The sequence below is a fragment of the Lytechinus variegatus genome, chromosome 4, assembly GCF_018143015.1.
Source record: "Lytechinus variegatus isolate NC3 chromosome 4, Lvar_3.0, whole genome shotgun sequence".
Classification (NCBI taxonomy): domain Eukaryota; kingdom Metazoa; phylum Echinodermata; class Echinoidea; order Temnopleuroida; family Toxopneustidae; genus Lytechinus; species Lytechinus variegatus.
Genome location: NC_054743.1, coordinates 29,780,777 through 29,807,975, shown reverse-complemented (window position 1 = coordinate 29,807,975; position 27,199 = coordinate 29,780,777). Strand labels below are relative to the sequence as shown.

At 36.3% G+C, this 27,199-nt stretch overlaps 2 protein-coding genes across 4 annotated transcripts in view; one reads left to right on the top strand and one right to left on the bottom strand.

Moving 5' to 3' along the window:
* The window catches only part of LOC121413803, a 34,753-nt gene extending 21,617 nt beyond the window's left edge, over nucleotides 1–13,136 (bottom strand). For 2 of the 3 annotated variants that reach the window (XM_041606761.1, XM_041606762.1), the window contains exons 1-9: nucleotides 12,999–13,136; nucleotides 9,899–10,025; nucleotides 7,585–7,684; nucleotides 5,450–5,601; nucleotides 3,968–4,186; nucleotides 3,488–3,565; nucleotides 2,545–2,813; nucleotides 1,658–1,758; nucleotides 260–1,142 (exon numbers count right to left, since the gene is read on the bottom strand). In XM_041606761.1, coding sequence (XP_041462695.1) covers nucleotides 260–1,142; nucleotides 1,658–1,758; nucleotides 2,545–2,813; nucleotides 3,488–3,565; nucleotides 3,968–4,186; nucleotides 5,450–5,601; nucleotides 7,585–7,684; nucleotides 9,899–10,025; nucleotides 12,999–13,035 — 1,966 coding nt within the window. In that variant the 5' untranslated portion in view covers nucleotides 13,036–13,136. The remainder of the gene's footprint in view (nucleotides 1–259; nucleotides 1,143–1,657; nucleotides 1,759–2,544; nucleotides 2,814–3,487; nucleotides 3,566–3,967; nucleotides 4,187–5,449; nucleotides 5,602–7,584; nucleotides 7,685–9,898; nucleotides 10,026–12,998) is intronic. The other variant, XM_041606763.1, reaches the window with a different exon arrangement.
* A 347-nt stretch (nucleotides 13,137–13,483) lies between these two features.
* Nucleotides 13,484–27,199, top strand: LOC121413805 (U3 small nucleolar RNA-associated protein 14 homolog A-like). Its single transcript, XM_041606764.1, is given in 14 exon segments — nucleotides 13,484–13,598; nucleotides 14,748–14,826; nucleotides 17,029–17,099; nucleotides 17,463–17,530; nucleotides 18,104–18,153; nucleotides 18,155–18,253; nucleotides 19,019–19,174; nucleotides 20,151–20,273; nucleotides 20,715–20,809; nucleotides 21,910–22,033; nucleotides 22,718–22,795; nucleotides 23,137–24,200; nucleotides 25,532–25,631; nucleotides 26,084–27,199. Coding segments are annotated over 14 exon segments (2,418 nt in total). The 5' UTR covers nucleotides 13,484–13,581; the 3' UTR covers nucleotides 26,378–27,199.

Genomic DNA, 27,199 nt, shown 5'->3' with positions numbered 1-27,199 from the left:
AACCATGGAATGCAAATTCACATTATTTAGCAGTGAATACATTTGTGCACAATATGTGTTGTGCAGTAGATTACTGGTGTATTTGTTGCTTTTAAACCTCACAATATTTCAGTACAAAATAAGAGCAGAATATATAAAACAATTCTTCATTATTTATCATCATAAAATCTACAGGAAAAAATTTAAATATTTGTTTATACACACGATACTTTTTACAAATGTACATGCATGCACTTCTCTTCATAATATCATGACAAACCTGGTTCCTTTCGCTTTGGAGGAGCACGTTTTGCAGGTGTTCTTCTTCCTCCATTTGACTTCAGGCTCCTCTTCCTATTATTCTGGGCGCCACTTGCCTTTGCATCAGCCGGCACGGCAGATGACGTAGCAATGCCTCCCGTGCTGACGGGCAGCGCAGGGCTGACCGCCGCTAGTTTGTTCACGTAGAATGCCTTTGCACTGATGGATGGCGTGCTGGTTGAAACCGAGACAGGTTTGGTCTCCTCCTCTGGATTTTTAACAATAATGTATCTCTGCTTGGTGGTAGGATGAGGCTTCACACAAAATCCAGAAAACGCTGATGAGAAGGTGTTGATTCTCACTAAATTTGATTTGGAACTTTCACCCCCCGTGGTCCCTGTACTTGTGTTTATTTGGCTTGTCCCATGTGAGTTCTCAGCAGATGCAGAACCAGGGCAAGATGATTTGCTTGACTCTTGTGAACTCGTCACTAGAGCAGAACCAGGATTTGATGATGCGCCGGACCCTTGTGGACTTACCGCTGTTGTAGACTTCAAAGATAAGCTATGTGAACTTGTCCCAGAGGCAGATTTTGAATTTGATACTCCAGTCCCATGCGATACCTTCGCCATGGAAGAACTGGACGTAGACAGTATGCTGGTTCCATGTGAGGTTGTTCCTGTGCCGTACCTAGGTTTTGATGAAGAGTCTATTGGTGATAACATCACCGAATTTCCAATTTTCTTTGACGTCCCTTTACGGAAGGTTTGTCGTGGGGCTGGGATAAACTCTATAGTCCTTGGGCGAGTTTTCTTTGGCTTACGTTGTGTAAAATCACATTGACAGGATAAACAGTATCGATCATCCATAGACCATATCCCACAGTTTGAGCACAATGCTTCCTGCACAAGATCGAGAAGAAAAAAAAATGACAGTTATCCATTCATGTAAATCCTTGTGGTATCTTACACATATTTGTACATACTAACAAAAAAAATCCCATGTTTTACACATGTACTTTCTTGTAATCAATTTCTTATTTTGTTTTTATGATATAACGAACTTACATAGTATAATTTTCACCCTAATTCCGTTTTTTTTTCTGTTTATCACAAGTTTAAAATCATTGTCAAAATTTTTCTCTTAAGATATATACTAAAAACTGAAATTTAACCATTTTATTACCAAAATCACACTTGATGTCCTCCTACACAGTAGGCATATTTGTAGGTTTTTCCACGCCTGGTCATGAATATGGGACGGCCAAATGACCCAGAAATATAACAGATGTACTGACAGCCAACTAACGCTAGGCAACAGCGCACAAATATGACAAGTTTCTATTTACAGAAACGGATATTACAATTTTTCTTTGAATCTTCCATTACCATACTTCTTATGTAATAAAGGGACTTGCCATTGGTTCTTCTTTAGGAGAGCTAGCTTGGTCTATAATCTCACAAGATTCGGAAGACTCCTTACTCTCTGACTTTGCAGCAGGTGCAGCGGTAACATTTCCTGAAAAGACAAGAGACACTAGACAAGGTTCACAAAGAGAAAATGAATCAAAATTTTCAAGAATACAGCAGTGGGGACGGTGACTTTCCCTTAACCAGTATTAATAAAAACGGAAAATCCTTTTCAGTACTTTACTTTTCATGAGGAAATTCATTGAATTTACCTCTCCAAATCAGAATTCACATTTTCGCTGTGTACATTTTCTTTAACAAAATAGACTTTCCATTTTTGATGAAGTTTAAAACAAAATAAACCGGTTTTCAGAAATGTAAAAGACAACTTTTCAATGGAAAATCGCTGCCCCTACAACAGACCTCCCAACCAAAGGGGCTAAAAAATAGAAATGATTCTGCTAAAAAATAGGAAAGAAACAGTATTTCCCTTATCATTGAGCAGTGAATTCATCAAGAAAAATAGGAAAATTATACATAGAAACATGACCTCGGAATTATTGTCAAGATCGATTTCCTCCGAAGTCAGTAAGTTTGAGTGCTGTCATATTTTGGTATAGAATAAGAAAATACTTTTCTGGTTATTTTTCTTGTGAAAGAATATTTCATTCTTGGAATAACCTAGACTGAAAAGAAATATCTGCTATATATTTGGCATAATATGCCTTTAAAACAAATATGAACAAGCAGCCTTGTATAGCACCACCTCATGTGCTCAACTCCTCAAATCTGGCCAGATTTCTCATCAACAATGCCATGCTCTGGGCAGCATAGTCTTGTAATACAGACCCACTTAAAAATGTCCCTCACAAAAACCCAACTATTTTCAACACACCTTCTTCTCCACTTTCAGTTACTCCAACCTCCATCTTCTGTGGAGTATCTTCGGATTGTGTGGATAGCGTTGCCACCGACTGGGTGGATGAGACAACAGAGTTATTGCCACCTTGAATGGTGGTGGAACAGTTGCTGGCAACACTGCTGACATTCTGGGATTGGTTGTTCGCAAAGTTGCCGGTGGCACTGATTGTTGCAGCTGCGGTGTGTGGTATGGTTAACACTGACACGGCGTGCTCTTGGACAGGCGGTTTGGAGCTTGAATTGCTACAAGGTGACATTTCGAACAAAGAAAATTAACAAAATATCGATATGTTTCAATTCATCATTAAATCAAACAAGATAAAGTTTTCGCAAAGGAAAGGGCAGAGACTGCGCCACCCTTACAAACACTGTAAAGCTGTCAGATAAGAAAGTGTTCCATGAAAATAACAAATACCAAATAACCTAAAGATGGACTTTTTACAATTCGTATGACAAGTTTACTATCGGCCAATCAGGTTGAAAGACTTCAGTAGCTTTCTACCGTTATTGCAAATTTGTTATAACAAGTTTTATGAAATAGGCGCCTGGAGTGTCATAGCTAACAGATACGAGTGCTACACTGTACATCATTCTTATTGTATCTACATCATGTTAGTTAGCAGAGCACGGACTTTAATAAATCTTCATAACGGGAACAAAATCAGTGACCATTGTCTTTTATCCCAGCATGTTTTCCTTTCATCTTTACAACACATACACAGATTCAAACTGATTTCTTAGATTTATTAATTTTTATTCATTTATTTATTTTACATCTTTATACAGGGTAACCAATACTGCTACACACGATAAAAACATTAACAAAGATAAAAAGCTGGTTTGCTATCGGGCCCTGTTAATCAAAATACATACAAATTATACAGTACATAATGTGCAAAATTAAAGTTGAGTCTGACCTGTTAGCATAGCGCCAGTTCCTCGCTGCTACTTGAGTAACTTGCTGTGTTAAAACAGGAGTTGTCTGCTGCTGTCTCCTAGATTAACAAACATACCAAGAGATCTTATCACAAATAAATCCTGATCACGTCGAAAAGGTCAAATATAAATTTCCCTTATACCCTGATGGAACAGTTTACCCTTGAGTGTAGTAATAAGCTCATCCACAAACCCATTTCAGGGTATAATTTTCCTGGTATCCCATCACAATTTCCTCAATATTCTTTAAAGACTTATACACAAAAAGTCTTTTGTGCAGCAATTTTTTTTACCTAGGGCTGTCAGTTGAGAGCCTTCCTCTTGTGACTAAACAAAGCTAATCAAATTTGGTAAGCAAAATTATTCCCCCATACTGCATGGAGATATATATCTACAGTTAGCTTTAATTAATTTTGTTTTTAACAAGCTTTTTTTTCATTCAGTATTCTTCAATATCTTACCCTGCCATATTCAAGCCTGTTGCGTTGCCTCGGAGAGCTCGTCCCCTTCCTTTGGTTTGGTTGCCTTGATTACCATGATCCCCTCTGCCCCTCCCTCTTCCTCTCCCTTGCCCTCTCCCCCTGCCTTGACCTCTTCCACGACCCCCACCCTTGGGCGGGGAGGTATTCATTGCAGTTCGGCACCAGCCAGCCTTCTCAAATTTTCCAGTTGGGGTGTTGCTATAACAACAATGTAACACCTTGATCTTACTTCATCATCCAAAACATGATAACTGATGACTATTAATACTATTTTCATGCAATAATAATATTAAAGGGATTGTTTCATTTTGTAAGCGGCTGATTTAAAAATTTATCAATTAACAAAATGAAACAATCACTTTAATGTGCAAAATGATATAAGTGCTTGAATAATTTGCATGCAGTCTGAGTTACAGGTGAATTCAATCTTAAAAATATATTATGCTGTCTGTTTAAATTTTGAAATGAATTTCTAATCCAAAACTAAGTATAAATTTTTAGAAAAATTAAACCAAAGAGCACTCCCAACAGCTGTTTCACAAAGAGTTAAGTTAGACTTAGAGTCGCACTTAAATTCCCAGTTGCACGTGGTATAAGAGGCATCAACCCATTGGTCAAATTGTACCAAGTAGACAGGCACTGCTGCATATCAATCAATAAGAATGCGCGTTAAATAATCATGTGCACGCTAGCATGACTGCTAGTCACACTTAACTCTTTGTGAAACACCCCTTGGAGCCAGTAACACAAAACTTAGCAATGATCGTAGAACAAATTTTCACGATTGATTGCATTGTCTACAATGTACAATCAATCATAAAAATCAAGCATACAATCAATCATTATGCATTGTGCTATGGAGCCCAGACTATATGAGAATACTTTGTGAACCTGAAATATGTGAATTTTAACTCGTAATAGAAGAGAGATGAACAACTAATGGATGAAAATACAGATGGTGATGACGATGATGTTAATGGGGACACTGATGGAATTGATGGTGATGATGAAGATGATTATGATACTGGTGATGATGATGATGACGATGATGATGATGATGATGATAACAATGGTGATGATGATGATAATGATGATGATGATGATGATGATGATGATGATGATGATGATGATGATGATGATGATAACAATGGTGATGATGATGATAATGATGATGATGATGATGATGATGATGATGATGATGATGATGATGATGATGATGATGATGATGATGATGATGATGATGATGATGATGATGATGATGATGATGATAATGATGATGATGATGATGATGATGATAATGATGATGATGATGATGATGATGATGATGATGATGATGATGATGATGACGAGGACAATGGTGATGAGATGGCGAATAGTGATGATCATGATAAAGATGGTAGTGATGGCAATGATTATGATGACGATCATGATGATGATGTTTGAAGATAAACTGTAACCAACCTGTCAGCTCCTGTACTCAGTACATCATGCTTGACTTCATGTTTCTGTACCTGTGTACCATTCCAAGTCTTCTCATTGGCAGTTGCAGCACTCTCCTTGCCTGGTGAGGAAGCTTTCTTTGGAATTGCTTTCGCAATTGTCCTGTCATACGTCTGGGGAAAAAAATTGCATTAAGTATATCAGAATAGATGGAACGCTTGTATTTATTGATTCTACTATTAACCCTATCTAGGCCGGGGGGGGGCCTCGGAGGCCCCCCTCAACGAGTCACGATATTTTTGCCGCGCAAAATTTTTTGACCGCGCTGCTCGCTGACTTTTTACTTTCAAATCTTGCGCAACTTTTGAGACCACTTTGCATAACCCCAATACGCAGTTCTGAAGTTGAGCAACGTTATGTATTGCATGTCAGACCAAAAATTGCTCGAAAACAATATATCGTGTACAAAGTCAAATAAAATAAGTAAATTGTGTTTTCAACCAAAAATTAAAAATGTATGATTATTTTTAGTTTGCTGGCCTAAATGTATGTATTTTATGCTGTTTATGAAGAGTCCCAAAAAAAATCATTGAAAAAACAATGAAAAATAAAAGGTCCAAAAAACAGATAAATACATAAGAAATTGCAAACAACAATATAAAACATAAGAAATTGATCTAATATCACCATTTTTTTCATGCACACTTGCTAAGAACATCACAAAGAGTTTCTATTCCAAAAAATAGAACATTTGGAGCTTTATTTCTGGAGGTAGAGGAAAAAGTATGATTTCGCATACTAATTACGCATATATAAATTAACATAATTACGTAATAATAATTAGCATGAAACAAATTACTATACAATTTTGCAGATAATATCAGAGACAACCTGCATGCCAATTTTCGAGGCAATCGCGCGGTCGACGGCCGAGATCTCAAGGGGGGCCTAGGAGCCCCCCCCCGGCCATATGAACTCCGAAAATACCCCGGCCTAGATACATGTAGGGTTAAAGGTCAAGTCCACCCCAGAAAAATGTTGATTTGAATAAATAGAGAATAATCAAACTTGCATTACGCTTAGAATTTCATCAAAATCGGATGTAAAATAAGAAAGTTATGACATTTCAAAGTTCTGCTTATTTTTCACAAAACAGTGATATGAACAACTCAGTGTCGTGCAAATGAGTCAGTCGGTGATGTCCATCACTCACTATTTCTTTGGTTCTTTTTATTGTTTGAATTATACAATATTTCATTTTTTACAGATTTGACAATAAGGAGCAAGTTGACTGAACCATATAGTATTAAAAAATGCTAATTCCACATGTTCAGTGAGGAATCAATCGTTTTATCACTTGACAACGAGCAGAAAATTTGAATATTTCATATAAGAAAATACAAAAGAAATAGTGACTGGATGATGTCATCAATTTCCTCATTTGCATACTGACCATGATGTGCATATAAGTGTTTTGTGAATTTAAGCGAAACTTTAAAATGTCATAACTTTCTTATTTTTCATCCGATTTGATGAAATTTTCAGTGTTGTTCTTGCTGGATTTTTCTCTTTTTATTCAAATCAGCTTTTTGTTGGGGTGGACTTGTCCTTTAATAAATGGTCTAAATATCTAATATCATCATGGCTAAAGTAACTTTGTCTACTATCCGTATGGTCTATTACTTGGTCTATAATAATTCTCTGGGCTACCTCAATTAGTCTAATATGCAGATGGTCTAACTTGTCATAAAATTTTGTTTACCACTCATATTCAAATAGTACAGTACATGTATGCATGTAAAAGGTATTTATACCTTTTTTTGGTATTTTGAGCATGTTTAATATAAACAATATGCTCCATTTTAACGAAAATTTTCCTTCCGATCTCAATCAAATCCTAACATTATTGAGCAATATCAATAAAACTGAGGAAATATTAATCCCCAATATTTATCTTGATATGCATAGTAAAGCAACTGTTTTTTCTACTTCTATTCATTTCAAGGTCCATTTGCATTCAACAGCAAATTATAGGGGGTCCCATTGCAACGTATAAGGGATTTTGTGGCATTTTCAGATGCTTTGCCCTTTGCCACACATAGATATATTTTTTTTCATGGGTTACATATACCAACAGAGAGTTGTTTTTGTTTTACCTGTGGGTCACGATGTTGAGGCGACAAGATTAGCTGAAACTTTGGTGCAGAAGAGCTAGAAGAACTTGATGTATCCGAGCTGATCACTTCAACATCTTCCCTGAAAGATTTAAAAAATAGACAGTGAGAATATCAAAAGATATGAAGATGAACATTTACCTGCATGCAAAAGGGGTATATTGTGAACATTTCTAATAAAAGGCACTTGCAAATGCACCATGCCCAGTGAATTATAGCACACTATACCACAATTGGACTTGATGATTTAAGTTACTACCGTTATGTAAAAAACTACTTCAAAGCCCTTCATAAACCAGATGCCAAAATATATATCAAAGACAGCCTTGCTTCCCTTGCATAGACCATCTTGTCCTAATCTCTGTTCATTCACAGACCCATACAAAATCAGGTGATCGCACTTTTACTGTGACTGCATCTAAAGAATGGGACATCATCCCCTCTTTCATCAAATCATCAAACACTACAGATCAATTTAAGAAATCTCTAAAAACTCACCTCTTTTCTAATTAGTCATTTTCTTTTTATCTCCTTCATACATGCATTTGTATTGTAAATACCAGTATGCAGTTTGATATGTTTGTAGATGCTGTGATATATTTTTACTATAGAGAGCGTAATAAATAACTAGTTATTAAAGCAAATGGTTCACTTATATTGAGAGATAATTTTGGCAATCAGACCCAGGACAAGGAAGTATAATCGATATTGACAATTTGATAAAACCACAGGCCATTTAATACTTGACCACATGTAGGTGCAAAAAATACCTTGGGTAATGGGGGAAACTTCAGGACAAAAATAAAATGAAAAAATAAATTGAACAGATTGAGGGCAATACCAGGAACCAGTTCGACACGTTTGCCATTCTGGGTAATTTCTAACCAGGACTCAGGTTTAATTAGAAACAAATATGACATGATCTTTGCTCTCTCCTTTATTCTATATGAGATAGAATCAATATTCTCAGGAAATGGGTGGTCCACAGCTCTTAAAAACTTGTTTTCGCATTTAGTGAATACCCCCTGTAACTAAAATAAAACTTAGCAATTACACTATAATGAAGGTAGAATTATTATTACTATTTGCAAGCAATCATACTGAGAAAAATGTTTAACTGACCACTGAGCTTTATATGGTATTTTGGGGCCCTGAAAGATGTTTCAAGAATCTGTGAAAGTTGTCAGCATTTTCTAAATGTAAATTGTTCGCTTTGACAATTTCAGTACAATCCACGGTTTTAAATGGCTGTGAAGTACATGTAAGATACCCAATTAACCCTAAAAAGACTGGGGGGGCTGATTCAGCCCCCCCCTCGACATTTTTCGCGATAAATCCGCTGCGCAAAATTTTTTGACCGCAACGCTCACTGACTTTTTACTTTCAAGTCTCGCGCAAATTTTGAGACCAAAATTGTGACCCCCGGGTACGCAGTTCCAAATTACGCAACATTTCGTAAGTGCATGCAGACCCAAACTTACTCAAAAACGTGAATTTGTGTACAAATCCAACGCAAATAATGTTCTTAGTCAAAATTCATAAATGTATCATTATTTTTCCTTTTACTGCTTAAAATCAATTAATCTTATCTTTTTTATAGTAAAAATAAAGTCCCTGACAATTTCCATTGAAAAAACAATAAAAACAAAGTCGAAAAACATAGAAATACATTAGAAAGTTAGAAAACAATAGAATACATAAGAAAATAAATTTGATTTTGAAATTTGTTTTAAATCAATTTGATCAGATGCCTATCTAGAGTATGTGAAACAAAAATTAGCATTTCAGGGGCATTCTTTCATTAATTAGGGCAAACTTATGATTTTACGCATAAATTAGCATAATAAATGAGACATGAGATTTTATGCAAAATTTGGTGTTATAGTTTTGGAGATAATGCCATGTTTGGAGATAATGCCATGGGTATCGCGTGTGCCAATTTTCGTCGAGATCGCGCGATCGACGGCCGAGATCATAAGGGGGGGCTGAATCAGCCCCCCCCCAGTCTTCTTAGGCGTCGAAATAGCCCAGTCTATTAAGGGTTAAGCCAGTGCTGCCATTACAATAACAAATTCCCAAAGAGTTTAAAGCTACTGAAATCATTCGATATGATTGGCCATCCATGAAACAGGGGCCCGTTGCAGAAAGAGTTGCGTTTAAACGCAAGTCAAAAAATCAATCGCAAGTCCCAAATGCGCGCTGTTGATTGGTTAAAAATCAAGTTGCGCATGATTTTTAGAGTTGCGATTGATTGCAACTCTTTCTGCAACAGGCCCATGTCTACTTTGTTCCTTACTCTGTTGATGATGAAGCTCTTGTTGAAGGGTTGCTTACTGCCGGTGAAGGAGACTGTTGATTGAAAACAGTGAAAGTAGTCTGCAAGAAACCCAATGATGCTGGGTTATTATCAACTTCACTCAGAGCTGCAATACAAATAAACACAAGTGGTAAAGTATAAATTATATTAAGTTCAGTAGAGGGACTGTACATGTATATACTGTACATTAAATTAACAAATTGAAAGGGAACAGTTCAATTTATTAATTGCATAATTTCTAATGAAAATCCATAATTTATTGTTCGAAATAGACATGAAATGAAATACTCCGAAAATTTGCTTTGCCCAATTGATCGTGGGCCCAGCAGCCACCGTGCAGCGCCAGATCGACGAGGCTCTATCCCTTTAATTGTTGAACGCCAAACAGGGTAGCAGCAACTCCCATCTTTTAACGTCTTTTGGTCTGATGCGGCTGCTTGTTAAGTATAGATCCCCCTTTAAATGTAATTGTAAAACTTCATATTACATGCATATGAAAGAAATGAAAAAGGTGGAGATAAGTTTTGTAAGTTGCCTTTCAAAACATGAAATTTGAATAAGTGAAATCATACAAATTCTCTTGAGCTTCCAATCGTGGCACCCTGCCCCCCCCCAAAAAAAAAAATAAAAACAAAAACTATCAATCAATATAAAAAGCAACAAAAAAATAAAAATTTTGTCAAGTTGGAATGCAGAACTTTGCACATAATTTTGGTCTCCACTTCAGTTCAGGATACATTATTTGTTTGCACACCTCAGGCTAGCATTAGCAGCAATTAAAATTGTGATATACCGGTAAAGTATTTTGTCAGTTCTGATTCTGACAAAATAAATCTCACTAGTAAATTGTCTTTATCTACTTTTCAAAATAGGAACCAGCTTGTACACCCCTATAGAGAATTTCCCAACTATCTAGGCACAAACTAGCTCCCATTTTGAAGACTAAATAAGCAATTTAAAGATTCATTTTGTCATCGATGAATGAGCAAGCTGTCTTTAATCTACATTGTACAGGTACTTGTCGAAAGGGGAACCATGAACCAGCAGTGTATACAACTCTACAGAGAGTTTTAGTTAGATTTTACCAGTGATGACTCTTGTTTAGATTTATTTTGTTTCTGATGTATTTACTGGTAGGCCTAGATCTAGTGAATTTTCATTGATTTGTTTATCCTTCATCTGTTCGAACTTTGTGAAAGTGGTCTTGAAGGGTGGGGAAATGTGGGGCCAGGTAGACTTTCTCAAGATGAGTTAGTACATTACATTTGCACGAGTAGAAAGCGGAAACCAGATTCATGGAGAGCGTCGCATTGCCCTGATTGGAAACAAAGTCATTTTGCTTAAAGATAAATTCCAGTTTTGGTAACGATCTCAAAATGACTTTTTACAGAATCTAATATAATGACCACCCAAGTGTCTGTTTGTATGAATAAAAAATATGTGCCAAAGGATTCTGGAAGAAATTGTATAATTGCTGAGAAATAAGCAAAATAAGCGCGGATTCGGTCAATTTCGTCGGGTCTTTATTCCAGCAATAATTATACACTGTCCCACGTGTGCCTATCTGTGTTGGTGATCTTCAGTGTGAACGTTTTTCAGCGTAGATTTCAAGATTTCACAAAGTTCAGTTTATGTAACTGTACCAGATCTAGATCCTCGATGATATTCTGACAATTAAGCCTGGTTTTACAGACTTTCTCATGAAATCAGTGTTTACTGCAACTACTGGCATTTCTCTTTAATTATTTTGAAAATCGATGAAGACAGGATTCTTCACCAGTGCACCAGTAGCTGTAGTCTGTAGAGGTGCATGGCCAATATGGGAGACTGTCTCCCATGAGAGAGATAATCTCCAATATCAGAGACTTTTGTAAAGAATTTGGGTAACCAATTTCTGAGACAATCTCCAGTTTGGGAGACCATTTTCCTTTAATTTACATTTGCTGCAAAAGGATTAGCTTGGTGACAAATAAAAATGTGATAAGCTGATTCCTCATGAAAAATTACCCTCTTTCACTGTATACTTTTGTTTTGATAAGGATTTTTGTTGTCATCCAACACAAAACAAATGGGCTTCTGACCTCAGTGAGACAAATTTTGGATGGAAAAAATTGTGCTTTTGTTGGTGTGGTTTCTTTTATTCTTTTAAAAAGCAAGTCTCCAATATGAGAGACAATCTCCCATATTATATGTGCCTTTACTGTTCACATTTGTATGTATTGCAAAAAGAAGGTAGCGGTTCGTTTTGGTGACCATTTCCCAAAGAATGGAATGGCCAACTTAAATGTTTGCGAAAATGATGTTCCTGTTTTCCTTCTAAAATTGTATAAACACTGACTAACAAGTTTAATACTTTATACTATATGCAGGACAAATTTAAAATACAAAACAAAAAAACAGACAAAGCTTAACGTTAGCAATGACCGTAGGTCCCCTAGAACATTTTTCTATGACTGATTGCATTGCCTACCATCGATAGTATTCCCAGTTTTTGTGTGTCCGGACAGGTTGTGTGTCCGGACGATCAATTTTAGAAAGTCATTTGGAAAAATTTACAAGCGAAGTTTGAGCAATTTTTTTTACAAAATGTTAGAAAATATTATTGAGAACAAAATAGAAGATGACTACAAATATTGAATTCATATTCTTAGTGTAACCCAAAGACAAAAAAAGAAGACTTCAAAAATAAAAGTGTCCGGACACCAAACCCAAACCCCCCATCAAGCGTACGATCAATTGCCAACCTGGCTTTGGCTTTGCCTTTTTGCGTTACGGGACCCAGATTTAAAGCTTATTTAGATCTACATAATGTAGTCTAGATCTACACAGTTAGGACTTGGCCGAATTTACAGGGATTGGGTATAACGTTACACACATTTCAGAAAAACGCATAGCAATCACCACAGGCTAGGCCTATGCATCGACCATCATCCATCAACAACAACCACAACACGCTACGAGAAACACTTCAATCCTCGAGCTCTCGTATTCGTGAACAACAAAATGTGTGACTGTGTCTGTGAGCTTGATTAATATAAAAATTAAAATTTTAAAAAAGAGTGTAATGAAAATACAATACCTGCCAACAATGTCTTGGCACGTGGATCGGAACTCATGTTTTAAAATGAACACCAGCTGACATTTTGTAGATGGTTAAATACTAAATAAATAACGATTTTACGTCCAAAAACTAGCAGCAATGACTATCGCAGTCGAGAAAAGCTGACAATCTTTCTGGATCTTCCTGCGAAAGGTCAAGTCGAGGTCATCATCGCTTGACCCAACACACGGACACCAAAACTCATAATTTCTGTATTTATAGTTTTCAAGTCTTTAAATAATCTTCATCAGAATTAATTGATATTCAGCGTCAAATTATTTATCAAAATAATTTCCTTCGTGACAAGAAATTCAACATTTTTTGGCCGAACCGATCCTCGTACACAACTAACACGTGCGCCTCGCATCAGAACTGCGTGGAGAGCGAGTTCGTTTTGGGGAGCGAATGTTCACGGGGCCGGGAATTATCTTCACGGGGAGGTAGCGGGTGGGTTTCGCGGTGGTGTGGTTACATCTTGACTGCTGCCGTGGAGAAAGTTTGTGAGAAGTCTTTGATTCGACCATACTTTAAGGTGTGAAGGAGAGGAACATCGTCATTTGTCATGGATGTTTTGCTGAGGTATCTAAAGATATTTGGTTGATATTTTTTTAGCTTAAAATTAGTAGGCTACGAGCGAGTCTGTTCATTGCAATCATGAAATCTTTGCTAGACAAACGGCATCTAAGTTCTAGTTCTAGGCTTTCAGTTCAAGACCCTATCTATACCGGTACTCAGTTGCAGTTTATGTATCTTTTCTGGAATCTAAAAACCATATTGCCCTTAAACCAACCTGTGTCTACAGAGCGAATAATATGATTAACTCACATTGCACGTCGTTGTACACTGCAAATAAATAACCACTTCTCAGAGTTAGAGATTCTTCATTTCTTGCGCGGGTAATAACATGCATAAGTACCTACACGTGACGTAGGGCCTATTGAAAAAATGAAAAAAATATTTATGGTGGTGGTCCCCAAGTCTGCGCACCTAACGATTTGAGTTAAGTTTAACATCAAACAAGTTTCTTTTTATTTCACAAAATCTTATCTTTCTGTTAATGATGTTAATAAAGAAATTATTGGATTTTCTTTGAAAAAACTTCAGGCAGTCATTCCAGATTGAAAACAAAAATGGTACCCCATGTCTGCTCACCCATTCACTTTGCACTTTATTCGGGTATTTTGATGAAAAAGGACGCATTTGCCCCTCACATGAAATGCCCAAAATTCATTATTTTTCCATCATTTTTGTCAGATTTGTTAATGAATATCTGTTCGAGGTTCTATGTGGTGCATATGTAGTTTGTGTTCGTTGCATATCTTCTTCTACTAGAATCGCACAGATACGCGTTTGCGCAGACTTGGGGGAACTTGCCATACAAAAAAATAATGAAGGTTGAGGAAAATCTATCAAAGATTAAACAAGATGTAAGTTTTTTTTTATTTGTGACGTTATAGTAGGGTGACTGCACACAGCCACGGGTCTTGAGAGCAGGGTGCAGCATCTGAACAAAAATTTTGTCGGATTAAAGAAAGGGATTTATCAAGCTAACCCCAGTCAGTCGGAAAGACATTAATTATGGGTGCAAAAAAATGCCTTGTTGTTGATGTTCCTTTAATCATTATTGCCAGAAGTGGCATATGTCTCCAGTATTGGAGATTGTCTCCTGTTGAGTCTACATGTATCATATCCATTGTGTTCCTCTAACATTTTTTTTCCTTTCTTTAGCCTTCAAGCTTCTGGTGTTGAAAGGGATAATGATGACGATGATGATTTACACTCTAACATCAGTGCAAGTGAAGATGAGGTAAAAAGCCTTTCACACACCTCTCGGAAGGAGTCTCAGCCATTTGGCTCATTCCAGACCATTTTGCACAGCTTGGCAGTACGCAATTGATGAAGTTTTCATGATTGATTGCAGTGCCAATGACCACAATGCATTTCAATCATGAAAATCAGTCATACGATAACCCTCAATGTTTTGTGTTATGATGGGGAGCATGTCTGCGCACCTAAACTTTAATTTTAATATTAACCTTGAAATTCTTTTCATTCCACACAAAAAAATATGGTTGAAAATGTTCCTTATATTCTTATAAGAGTGCCAAAAATCTCACCAAAATTGGGAGAAATATATGATTTTCTTGGAAAAACCTTGGCCAGTCATTTTCAGAATGAAGAAAAAAAATTGAAAAAAAAACTCTTAAAGCAGATAGTGAGACTATTGCACCCTTTATGACCATATGAAATTATTTGGACTATGGTCCATGATGTAAATGTTATGGCAGTTTGTCAGACATGTACAATGTATTCTTATTATGATAGTCTTAATGCTTTAGGAAGGGTCCATTTATATCAAACATATATAAAAGAAAAAAAAAACTTTATTGTATACAAGTGAGAGATTTTCATGTGTACATATCAAAAAATCTTTCATTTGTTATTAGGAGAAATTAAACAAAAATGAATGATGAATTCAGGAAGAGAAAAATATCCATGCTGTCTTCATTAGATGAGAAATGAGTAGAAACAAATTATAAAGATATTTTTCTTAATAGAATTGAAGCATATTCTATTTCTTTTAAATCAGTAATCAGTATACTTGTACTGCAAAAATCAAAATGAATTTGGAAGCATTTCACATAGTACTGATGTTCATGTTTTGTCTCCTTACTTTAATGGAATATGTTGTCTTCAGAAGATGGCTGTTCTCATGTAAAGTTTGAAATACATGTATTAAAAAAAAAAATTTTTTTAGTTTATTTCTGATTTTTATTTTACTTAAAGGTAAAAGATGCATGTAGTAGTTGCAGCAAACTATTATCATTTAATGACAAAGTCTTTAAAATCAAGGTTAATTGTCAAATTAGTAATATCGTGATCTGGTACATTTAAGTAAACTTAGTGGGAATTCATATTTATGGTCTGTAATGGAATGAATTATTTATTCTCTTTTATGAATGCATACAGACACTTGGGTGCTTTATGGGAGTTAATTTTATAGGATTCTGTTCGAACTCATTTTTAGATTGTTACCACAACCGGTATTTATCTTTAAATAACTTGTTAGGTGATAGCACAGAAGCTTATTAGTTTGTAATTGGAATAGCATTTTGGGTGGTAAGAGAAATGCTCCCAACTAAATGCGGAGCAAATTACGATGCGATACCAAGATAATTGTTCCCTGTAAGAAATAATACTTGTTACATTTGGTAAAAGACCATTAAAGAAACGAATAAGTTTCTTCTGAATTTTGTTTAATTGGGCTACTTCTTTTCTTATCAATTTTATTTGTACTCTATTTGATTTCATCATTTTCAGGTAATAGATTTCTTGTCATTTTTCTTGTATTTTTTTTTTCAATTTAGGGAAGCCTCAGATCATTGAGCAAATATGTTTGTTTTGTTACCCTTATCAGTGATTTCATTTTCAAAATTGCTCTCACTGACTTGGCCAATCATATGAAAGGATTTTTTTTGCTTCTGTATATTGCTGATGCTGATGAGGAGCTAGTAGTAGTTGCTTTAGAAAATTGCTATCCAATTGATACTTTATTGCTGAACTGGGTCCCCGTCTTACTAAGGAGTTATGATGGATCAGATCAATCACAAAAATATAAAGCCATTACCCCAAATTCTAAAATGTTTGTTCAAAATGCTATCTAAATATAATTTGTATTCCAGCATGCATCACTGTATTGACAATTCGGCGGAACATTTCATCAATATTTGTCATCTGTCAAGTTGTTGTATCTGACAACTTTCCTTGATTCTTAATCGGCTGAGAAGCACTGTTACTGTACTAGGGTTGGATAAAAATGTCAATTCTTATCATGACATGCTTCCCAGTATTATCCTATAACTTTATAAGCTGTTTACAATGGGATATGGTGCAAATTTCCTATATGAAAATTATGACATGAATGGCTTTCCATAGTTGATTTTTTTATGTGATCAATCACAACTCTTTGTAAGACAGGACCTCGGTTTCATCTTATCTTTACAAACAGGGTGATTTGGAGGATGAATCGAGACATTCTAAACTCTTGGAAGCCATTGGCTCCATGGAAACCAAGAAAAGGTAAGAAATGACAAGTTTCAGGATACTTTTCTCTTTTTTTCTTTTGGGTTTGACCGTCCAGTAGTCAAGTTATTATAGAGAAGATATGAAGACTAATTCGTAATTCAAATCAAGCTTATTTTGTGCAGTACTGTTGAATAAAACTTGATTAAACAGAATGTGATTTAAATTTTCAAATAGTACTTTTTTTCTGTTTAAAAGATAATCACTAGAGTATATAGAAAATTCATAAAAGAAATGCATACTGACCAAATATTGAAGATATTTAAAAATTACCTGTATTCCTCAAATTTGAAATATATTTCTAGAGGATGTCATCCACATTATTATTTGTGTTGTTACTCTCTGTTTGGTGATGTACAGGTCAAAGGTCAAGCAAAGGTCCGAAGCAAGTGCAGATGTTTCAGAGTATCAGCTGAATACTAAAGATGGTAAGTGGTTTTTTTTTACACATTTGCCTATTATTTGCAGAACAAATACATGTATCATTTTAGGTACTTATCAATTGTGAGAACAAATGAGTGGTGATGTTGAAGGTAGACTTAACCCACCTACATTGACCCGCTGCTGAAATGGTTTTCGGTATTAGCCATTGCGGTTCATCAACATGTTGTTGCAAGGCACCCTTGAATCTCAAGTGTCAACAACGGTGTGGATGAGTTTGGGGAGACAGTAAAATCAGGATGAATGCATTGTCAATTCAGATGGTGAAGGAGGGTTCAACATTGACACATGCACAGTGTATAAAGTTACATCAACGTGCAAATTGAAAAGTGTCGGATATTGCGTATATAGCATTCATGAATGCAATTTTATTTACTTGATATCTTGGGACTTAAATTTCCATTCCATTGTAGAGCAAAGATACATGTCAAATGAAGGGCATATTTTATTTCATCTCTTATCAATTATAGAGTTTTTGATGCTATATTAAAGTACATTGAATGGTCTTTGATTATATATTCATGATCTGTAAGAATGAATTATATTATTGGTTAATTCAGTTCAAGGGAAAGGGATTTGGATCCATGATCTTATGGGATCTCTGTAGAGGAAAGAACACCCCATCCCACTCCGCGCTGAAGAAACAGATGAACAATGTGAACAAGCGGAAGACACTCCCTACTCCCTTACATCAGCATGAGGCGGAGAAGGTATGGGAAAAGATTTAAATGGCAATTGTAATCACAGGCCATTTCACATTAATGTCTGCACTGAATGAAATACTGGCTTCTGATTTTATATATGATAATCATCAGAGAATGTGTTGTTGGTGCTGACAAAGAAAAACTAAGCTAGTGTTGAAAAAAGATGAGTTTTATTATGTGAGGATTTGAAAGAAATCCTCATGAAATACTCCCTAGAAGTAAGAAGACTGTCTTATTCCTTTGGCATTTGGCAATAGCGCTATATAAATGGACATATTATTATGATTGCTTCTGCATGAGATCTATTGCCATGCCTCCCAAAATCTGATAGATTCAATGAACAATTCTTATGAATGTGAGTGTTTTCATGATGACAAGCATTTCATTTCTTTAGTATGCATTGTGGATATTTTTAGCTCATCTAAGCTGTAGAACTTTTTCTTTGTTGATTGACTTTGTTGTTCTGTAAATTGAGAACAAAATGAAAAATCTTATCTAGTAGATCTTCATGAGGTTCACAAAACTTCTACACAGAATTCTGAAATTTTGAGTAAGAACATGCACTTGCTCAATTTATGTTGACCAAGATATGTTTGCATTGTTATAATACAAACTATAGTGTCAACTGGGGTAAAATAAATTCAATTCAAGATAACATGATTAAATTTCAAGATTACATTTCTTTTCTTTGCTAGATGCCGGATCGGCACCACATCATCGATGTGCTAGTTTTAATTTTCAATACTTGTTTTGTCACCTTTGACCCTTCAGATCCAGCGGACGATGGCCTATGAAGGGGTCAGCAAGGAGGTCTCTAAATGGGACCAAGTGGTACAGACCAATCGTAAGGCTGAGCATCTGTCCTTTCCTCTCAACCAAGAGGTCGTTGGACTTCCGACCACTGACCAGTTCGTCAAGAAGTTTAAGGTAGGTCAGTGACCAAACAGTTTGGTCTCTAAAGCCTAAAATTCCAAAATTTTTAGGGCAGAGCCTTTTCTCAAAATTTGCTTATTTCTGTATTACAGCACAAAGGAGAAAAGTTGACAGAGATACAAAATATCCTAGGCCAGTGAAAGCCCTTCTCTGTAAGGGGCTCGTTGCAGAAAGAGTTGCGTTTAAACGCAAGCCAAAAAAGTCAATCGCAAGTCCCAAATGCATGCTGTTGATTGGTAGAAAATCAAGTTGCACATGATTTTTAGAGTTGTGATTGATTGCAACTCTTTCTGCAACGGGCCTCTGAACTATGATTTAGAATTTTTTTATGAAGATGTATGACCAAGGTTTAGATCTAAATGAAGTCCAGGATTGTGATGCCAATCTCTTTAGATTTGATATAGGATTTTGTCTAGCTCTTGAGATTAAACCCTTGATTCACTTATATAAGTGATGATGATAGATCCAAAGTTATCAAGCTGTCACCTGGAGGTGTTGCATCAGTGCCAACAAATGCCATTTTTGTCTAAATTCAAGATTGTTGATTGGCTGAGATGCACTGTCCTCTGACTTTTATAATAGCATCTTTCAGAGAATGACTCTTTGTTGATAATGACAAATTTCATGAAGTCATTATAGATGTTTGTAATATTGTAGAAATGTGTAAATCAAGAATCCCAAGTAACAGTTAAGATAACAATTTTCAAAGCTTCGATCAGATTCCTCCATCATCATTGGTGTTAGAAAGAGTCAACGCTGAGTTTTGGAGACTTTTGCCAGCTGATGATGCTGGATGCATTTTATTGAAACTCTCTTCACATTAAGTTTGAACTCTATGATTTGAACTTTATTAGTGAATATTAAGGTCCCATGATGCCATTTTGCATGGTTCGGAAAGCATCCACTCAAGTATCATTCATTAATGAAGATACAATGGTAATAAATGCATCCTTCATCTGTTTTCTTACAGCCAAGTACACCATTGGAGCAGGAAGTCTACAAAATATTGCGTGGGAGTAAGTTTGCTGAGAGACCCAACAAACAACTCTCTCAGGCTGAAGAAGAGGCCATCAAAGCAATGAGTTTGTCTGAGGTATGGTCCACATATCGATTTCATATTGAAATCGGTGTGAAGAAAGTTATTTACATAATGAAATGTTTCAAATGTTTTCATGATTTACAGGACAATTATTTTTTTTTTTTAAATACCGTGAAATAATAAATCTACAGAAAAAAGATGTAAATATAGGAGATGATTTGCTAGAAATACAGTGTACACAAATTCAGGGGTGATGACAGCAATTGCAAAATTGGTGATTAATCTTCAGTTTCTTTGAAAGACCAGACCAAGTACCATCATCGAGACACCTAATGAGTTTGATTCTAAAATAATAAGTTTTTCATCCTTCTCGTCATTACAAAAGGTAGAAGAAGCAATTGATAAATAAATGAACTTCCTCTCCCTAAATACTACTACTAAAGAATGCAGGATTTTCCATCAATCTATTCCATTCATTCTTTTTTTTTCCATCAGGCACGTGAGCGGAGAGCGGAGCTACAGAAACACAGAGCTCTTATGTCATTCTACGAAGCTAAGTGCAGGAGACATAAAAAGATCAAGAGTAAAAAGTGAGTCAATTTACTTTCTGTAGTAAATTTTAGCAAAAACGGGTCCTTGTACCTCTATCGAGTACATTCAATCATTGTTGGCTTTCATGGAGGGTGCTTATCCGAGAACATATACTGTCAATTATGCTGAGTTGAAAGACATAAAATGTGTATTTTGCGCACATTATCCTGTGCTGAAGTCATTATTTTACTCATCATGGCCCAAGCCTTTGATAAGGGGTGTTGCTAGAAATTATTTGTGATCAATTACAATTTCAGAAGCAAATTTTACGATTGAAGTATCAATGGTAATGAGAGCCAAGAGATTTTTACTGCTTGTTGTAAGAAGTAGACTAGCAATCACGTGCAAATATGCAATCAAAGCTAAATGATAGTAGTTGCAGTAAAACACTAATTTCGTGAGAAAGTCTGTAAAACCAAGGTTAAGTATGACTATATCATGGATTTTGATCTGGTACAGTTACATAAACTGGACTTTGTGAAATCATAAAATCTAAGCTAAAATATGATCACACTGAAGATCGCCAACACAGATAGGCACACGTGGGACAGTGAATTATTATTGCTGGAATAAAGACCCGATGGAAGTGACCGAATCCACGCTTATTTTGCTTATTTCTCAGCAATTACACAATTTCTTCCAGAATCCTTTGGCACATATTTTTTATTCATACAAACAGACACTTGGGTGGTCATTATATTAGATTCTGTAAAAAGTCATTTTGAGATCATTACCAGAACTGGAATTTATCTGTAATTGCCAGACTTATGATTTTTTTTTTTACCCAAGTTGATTTGCAACTTTCTTGCAATGGGTTAGGGTTAGGGATATATACCTTCAGTATCATCTCTAGAATAATTAACATTATCAATGGTTTGATAGTACATTAAGTTAAGCAACTTTTCAAAGGAAACATTAGTAAAGTAATTTTTAATCTCCTGACATTTATTCAGCACACAAGGAGTTAAATGACATTGCTCTCCTTGTGCTATTCGAAAGAGCCACTGTTTGTCCTTTCTTTTGTATTGAATCATACTTTATGACCCTTAGGATTTCAACTCAATGATTTATGATTAATGATTTTTGTTCTGTGATACAGGTACCACCGTATAGAGAGGAAAAGCAAAGCAAGGCAGGAGTCCAAGAAGATGGAAAAACTGATGGAAGATGACCCAGAGGCTGCCAAAGAAGCAATGGAGAAACTAGAAAAAGCAAGGGCTACGGTATGTCTGAAGGGTGAAATGGGAGCTCTACATTTATGTATAGAGACAATCTTTTATATTCAAGGTCAGGACTGCCACAGTAGAAAGTTTATTTCAATAAAAATAAAGATTCAAATAAGCATAACAGTGAAAATTCATCAAAATTGGATGGAAGATTAAGAGGTTATGGTATTTTAAGTTTTGCTTAATTTCACAAAGAGTTAGTACAACATCATGTTTATATGTAAACAAGGGAGCCTGTGACACCACATATTCACTGTCTATTTTTTATTTTGAAAAATTTAAGATATTGAATTTTTCTCTGTTAAAATGGGAAATAAACTTTGATTTCACCCTGAACCTGAGGATTTGCGATTCTTAAAAACTACTGAGGTTCAATCATGAGGGTCCTTAATTTCAAATTTTCAGCCTTATAATTGTTTGATTCATTTATCTTTTTATTCAAATGAGCTTTATATTAGGGTAGACTGCCCCTTTAATCTCAGATTCACTTTACATAATATACATTGCATGCTTGTATTTTATGACATGACTGTTTCCTTCTCTCTGTAACAAAGTTTGTAAATATCGCTGTTTGCAAAGCTATTTAATGATATTTTTTTTTACCTCTATTTTTAAAGATTATACTTAGTGTAATATTCATGTATTTGTAAACTTCTTGTACATTTGTTTTTCCGCACGCAGGAGAGAATGAGTTTGAAGCACCGTAACACAGGAAAGTGGGCAAAGACTATGATGAGATATGGGAAGCACAACATATCAGTAAGTGGACTATCACCTCACTGCCTTGTCTGTTCTACTTTCATTCCACTTTCAGTCATTTATTGTTCCCATTGTTTAGTTATACCAAGTTTAAGTATTAACAGTGAGCAATGATTTTTTAGAACTTTCATACAATATAGTTGTCTGCTTAGACTGAGTTCTAATAGCATTGTTTCAGTAAGCCTAAATATAATTACTTCAGACAGCAGCTACTGTGATAGAAATGCGGTCAAGTTTTTCATTTGAAACTATTCACAACATTCACAACTATAGACATAATTCAGGAAAACAAGTACCTTGTTCACTCAACTTTGTTACACCATTCTGTTGTCTTTGTGTAGGCGAGACAAGAGCTTGCTGAGCAGCTCCAGAAGAGCCATGAACTGACTGAGAAGATCGCCGAGGTGAATGAAGACAAGACTGAAGAGAGGAGTGAAGCGGAAGAAGAGGAGGAGGGGGACACTGTTCAACCTTCGCTTAGCGATATCAACAACCCTTGGTTCACTGGCAAAGTGTTGGGCAAGGGAGGAGACAAAGAAGACGAGGAGAGGGAAGTGGAACAGTTTGTAGCCTTGGAAGAAGTACAGGCAAAGAGAGATGATGATGGATCGGATGAAGAGGAGAGTGGAGATGACGATGAGGAGGATGAGATAGAAAAGGACCACAAGATGTTGAAGATGATACAGGAGGAGAGGAGAAAATGGGAGGGTGGCAGTGACGATGATGGTGACGAGGAGGATGATGAAGAGGAGAGAGACAAGAAGGTGACTCAAGCTGATGAAGTTGAGGTGGTGAAGAAAGGGAAGAAGAGCAAAGGGGTTGCAAAACAAGAACGGACAAATTCAAGGAAAGCCGACAAGAAGGGAAAGCGGAAAAAAGTCAAGGTCATTGAAGTGGATGTTGAGGAGGAGAATGATAAAGAAGGTGATGATGATGCAGAGGAGTCTCAACTGGAGGAAGGCGTTGATAGACGTCAGACACACTCCTCCCTCGACGATCAAGACTGGCTCCATAGACTGGAGGAGCAGAAAAGACAGTTGCCACAGAAGTCATCCGATGATGTTGTCCAAGGTGTCAAGAGTGTGGAGAAGGAGGAAGGCACAAAGAAATCCACAGGCATTGTTGATCCAAGCAAAGTCTTTGTGGTGAAGCCGAAGGATATGTTGAAGTCGGCAATGCCGGTGCTGGTGGAACAAGGGGATGATGATGATGGAGAGAGTAAGGGAATGGACCATCGCATGAACATCATGCAAGCATTTGAAGATGACGATGTAGTGGAAGAGTTCAAGGAAGAAAAGATAGCAAAAGTTGAGAAGGACAAACCAAAGGACATTGACCTTACACTCCCAGGATGGGGAGACTGGGGAGGAACGGGAGTAGAGACATCAAAGAAGAAAAGGAAAAGGTGAATAATACAATGCAATAATATCTGACCCATTAGCCCTAAAAAGACTGGGGGTACGGAATCTGCCCCCCACTCTCCCCCCTCCCCCCTGCGTTTTTCGCGATAAATCTGCTTCACAAAATTTTTGAACTGCGCCGCTCACTGACTTTTTACTTTTAAATCTCGCACAACTTTTGAGACCAAATTTGCGATGCCTGGGTAGGCAGTTACGAAATTATGCATTGGTATGTAAGTGCATGTCAGACCCAAAACTGCTCAAAAATGTAATTTCATGTACAAATCCAATGCAAACTGTATATTCAGCCAAAATCCATAAATGTATCATAATTTCTACTTTTACTGATTAAAGTAGATTAATTTTGTCTTGTTTATGATCAGAAATTTTTGCAGCATTTGCATGATCCAAGGCTATGATAAATTCGCCCCCCCCCCACCCATCGGCTATGAGATGGGTCCAAATAACCTAGCTCTTTAAGGGTTAAGCACCTTGTCAATAGCAGAGCCATGTTTTTCCCCACAGGAATCTTATGATTACCAATCTTCACATTTTATCATAGACAAAATAATGGAGAAAATGGGCAAGCAATTCGGAAATGACATAGCTTTATAGTGAGATTCCAGCCAGAAGATGCAGCACAGACTTTTGACAAGTTACCTTTGTTAAATGATGATCCTTTATTATGGCAATGGGAGTGATGGAAATGACTAGCTAACAATCTGAATATTGTATCAGGTGGTTTGCACCTCTGAAAGAGATTAAATTAAGTATGAAATTATCTGAAGATTACATCAGACTTGGAGTGCCACCCCTGCTTCCCCCCCCCAAAAAAAAGGAACTAGAAATGTAGTGATATTACTGTATGTATATAGGTGTATATAGGGGCAACTCCATGTGACAAGGTCAAAACAAACTGTTAATTCATTATACTCCCCCCCCCCCAAAAAAAAAAATGGATGAAGAGAAGCATGTAAATATAGGAATCATTCCACGGTAATACATGCATTTGTGTTCTGTGAAAATAGCTCAATTTGCTTGTAATTTTGATAATTAACGTGATACCTTGAATGTAAACAGAAATTTGCTAGAATGAAAATGTTTATTGGTCATGTCAAGAATGATAAGAAATCTCAATTTTGTTTGGGAGGGTAGAAAGAAATTTTCCTTGGTAAAATGTAGGAAAGAGTTGAAGTTCATAGGGCAAATTCCTTCAATCAGTCTAGGGATAATTATTAAACTGTATTTGTTTTGATTTAGCATGAATGACTCTAATTCTAGTCAAATTGCTCTGCAGCACCATTGAATGTTTGCATGTTTTTCGTCAAATTCTCAGGTTTATTATAAAGGCCAAACCTCAAGCCCCAAGACAAGATGCCCAATTAGCTCATGTGATCATTAACGAGGATAGGGATAAGAAGATTGCTATACATCAGGTGAGAGGGGGGAAAGAAATTTTTTGATTGCGATGGTAACAATGATGTGGTGGTTATGATATGATGGTGGTGATGATGATCATCATCATCTCCGTAGTGGTAGTGGTGGTGGTGATGACGACGACTACGGTGCTGATGATGGTTGTGGTGGTGGATGTGACGACGACTACGGTAGTGGGGGTGGGGGTGGTGGTGGTGATGGTGACAGTGACAAGTGATTATGAGAATTGTGTTTGATGGTATAGCTACCAGTAAAATTTTTGCCTCCGAGACAATATTAAGATCCTTCACATTATTGAGAATCTATTTCGTTCCCTTTCATTTGGTCTTTATTTAGCCATATTACATCCTGAATAGATTCTACGCATGTCAAATTCATTGTAATACAGTTTCCACATCCATACATCTTGGCAAATTCAAATGTGTAAATGAATTGTCTATCTTTCCTACAGGTGAATAGCCTTCCATTCCCCTTCACCAACCCCGAACAGTTTGAGAGGAGCATACGAGCCCCCGTGGGTAGCACCTGGAACACCCCCTCTGCCGTCAAGGCCCTGACCACGCCAAAAGTCAGCACCAAGATGGGTACCATCATCCGACCAATCAAGGCGGAGGAGGCCTTCAAAGAGAAGAACAGGAAAAGGAAGAACATGGAAGAGATGAGGAAGAGGAAAGGACAGAGACCTGATATTGTGTTTGATGAGGGGAGTAAAAAGAAGAGGAGAAAGGGCAAGGGAAAGGGATGAATGAACTTGATCTGTCTAGTAGTTAAATGCTATTACTCTGTGCCTTGTGAATGAGGATGACAAAACCCTGTAATTTATTGGAAATCTCCTTTCAGGGGGAAGTTTCGGAAATAGGAAAGTGCCAACGTGCATATATGTAACACACTAGTTCATGATTAATGTGCAGGAAAAGCATCATGTGAGCATGATCTGATCATGCGGTGATGCTTAGTAGTTACCACATGCAATTGGCATCTAATTTTTATTCGCATCAGACTCAATTCTTTCTGATTAATCGGGGTCAAAAGTGAAAGGCGCCAAAAATAATATTTTTTCATCAAGTTTAAAGCTTTGGTAAAAGTCTGATCATGTGAATTATGTTCAATTATAATTTTAACATTACAATCTTAAATGAGTTTTGTTTCATCCACTGATTCTTTGATAATTTGAATTTTGACAATTGAAAAGATAGATTCATTGCCTTCTCTTTTTATTTTAATAATAAAAAGAAAAACCAGTCAAGCCTAGATGGAAAAATAATTTTTGAAGACCAAATTACTTTTTCTGCTAATTACAAATAACCTTGTCTTGCGACTTATCGTTTGTTTTAAAGCAGATAGTCAAAGTTTACCTCTTGTATGTATTATCTTTTTATTCTTCCTTCTTTCCAGGTATCAAGGCTCATTGAAACAAATATCATTTTACAAATAAACACCAAATACCACACAGTAGTTTGGTATAATGAGTACTGAAAACAGATTTTATTTATCTTGTTCATTGTATGTTGATTGACAAATGGTAGGATCAAGGAAAAATAAATATACTTTATTTACAAATTACAAA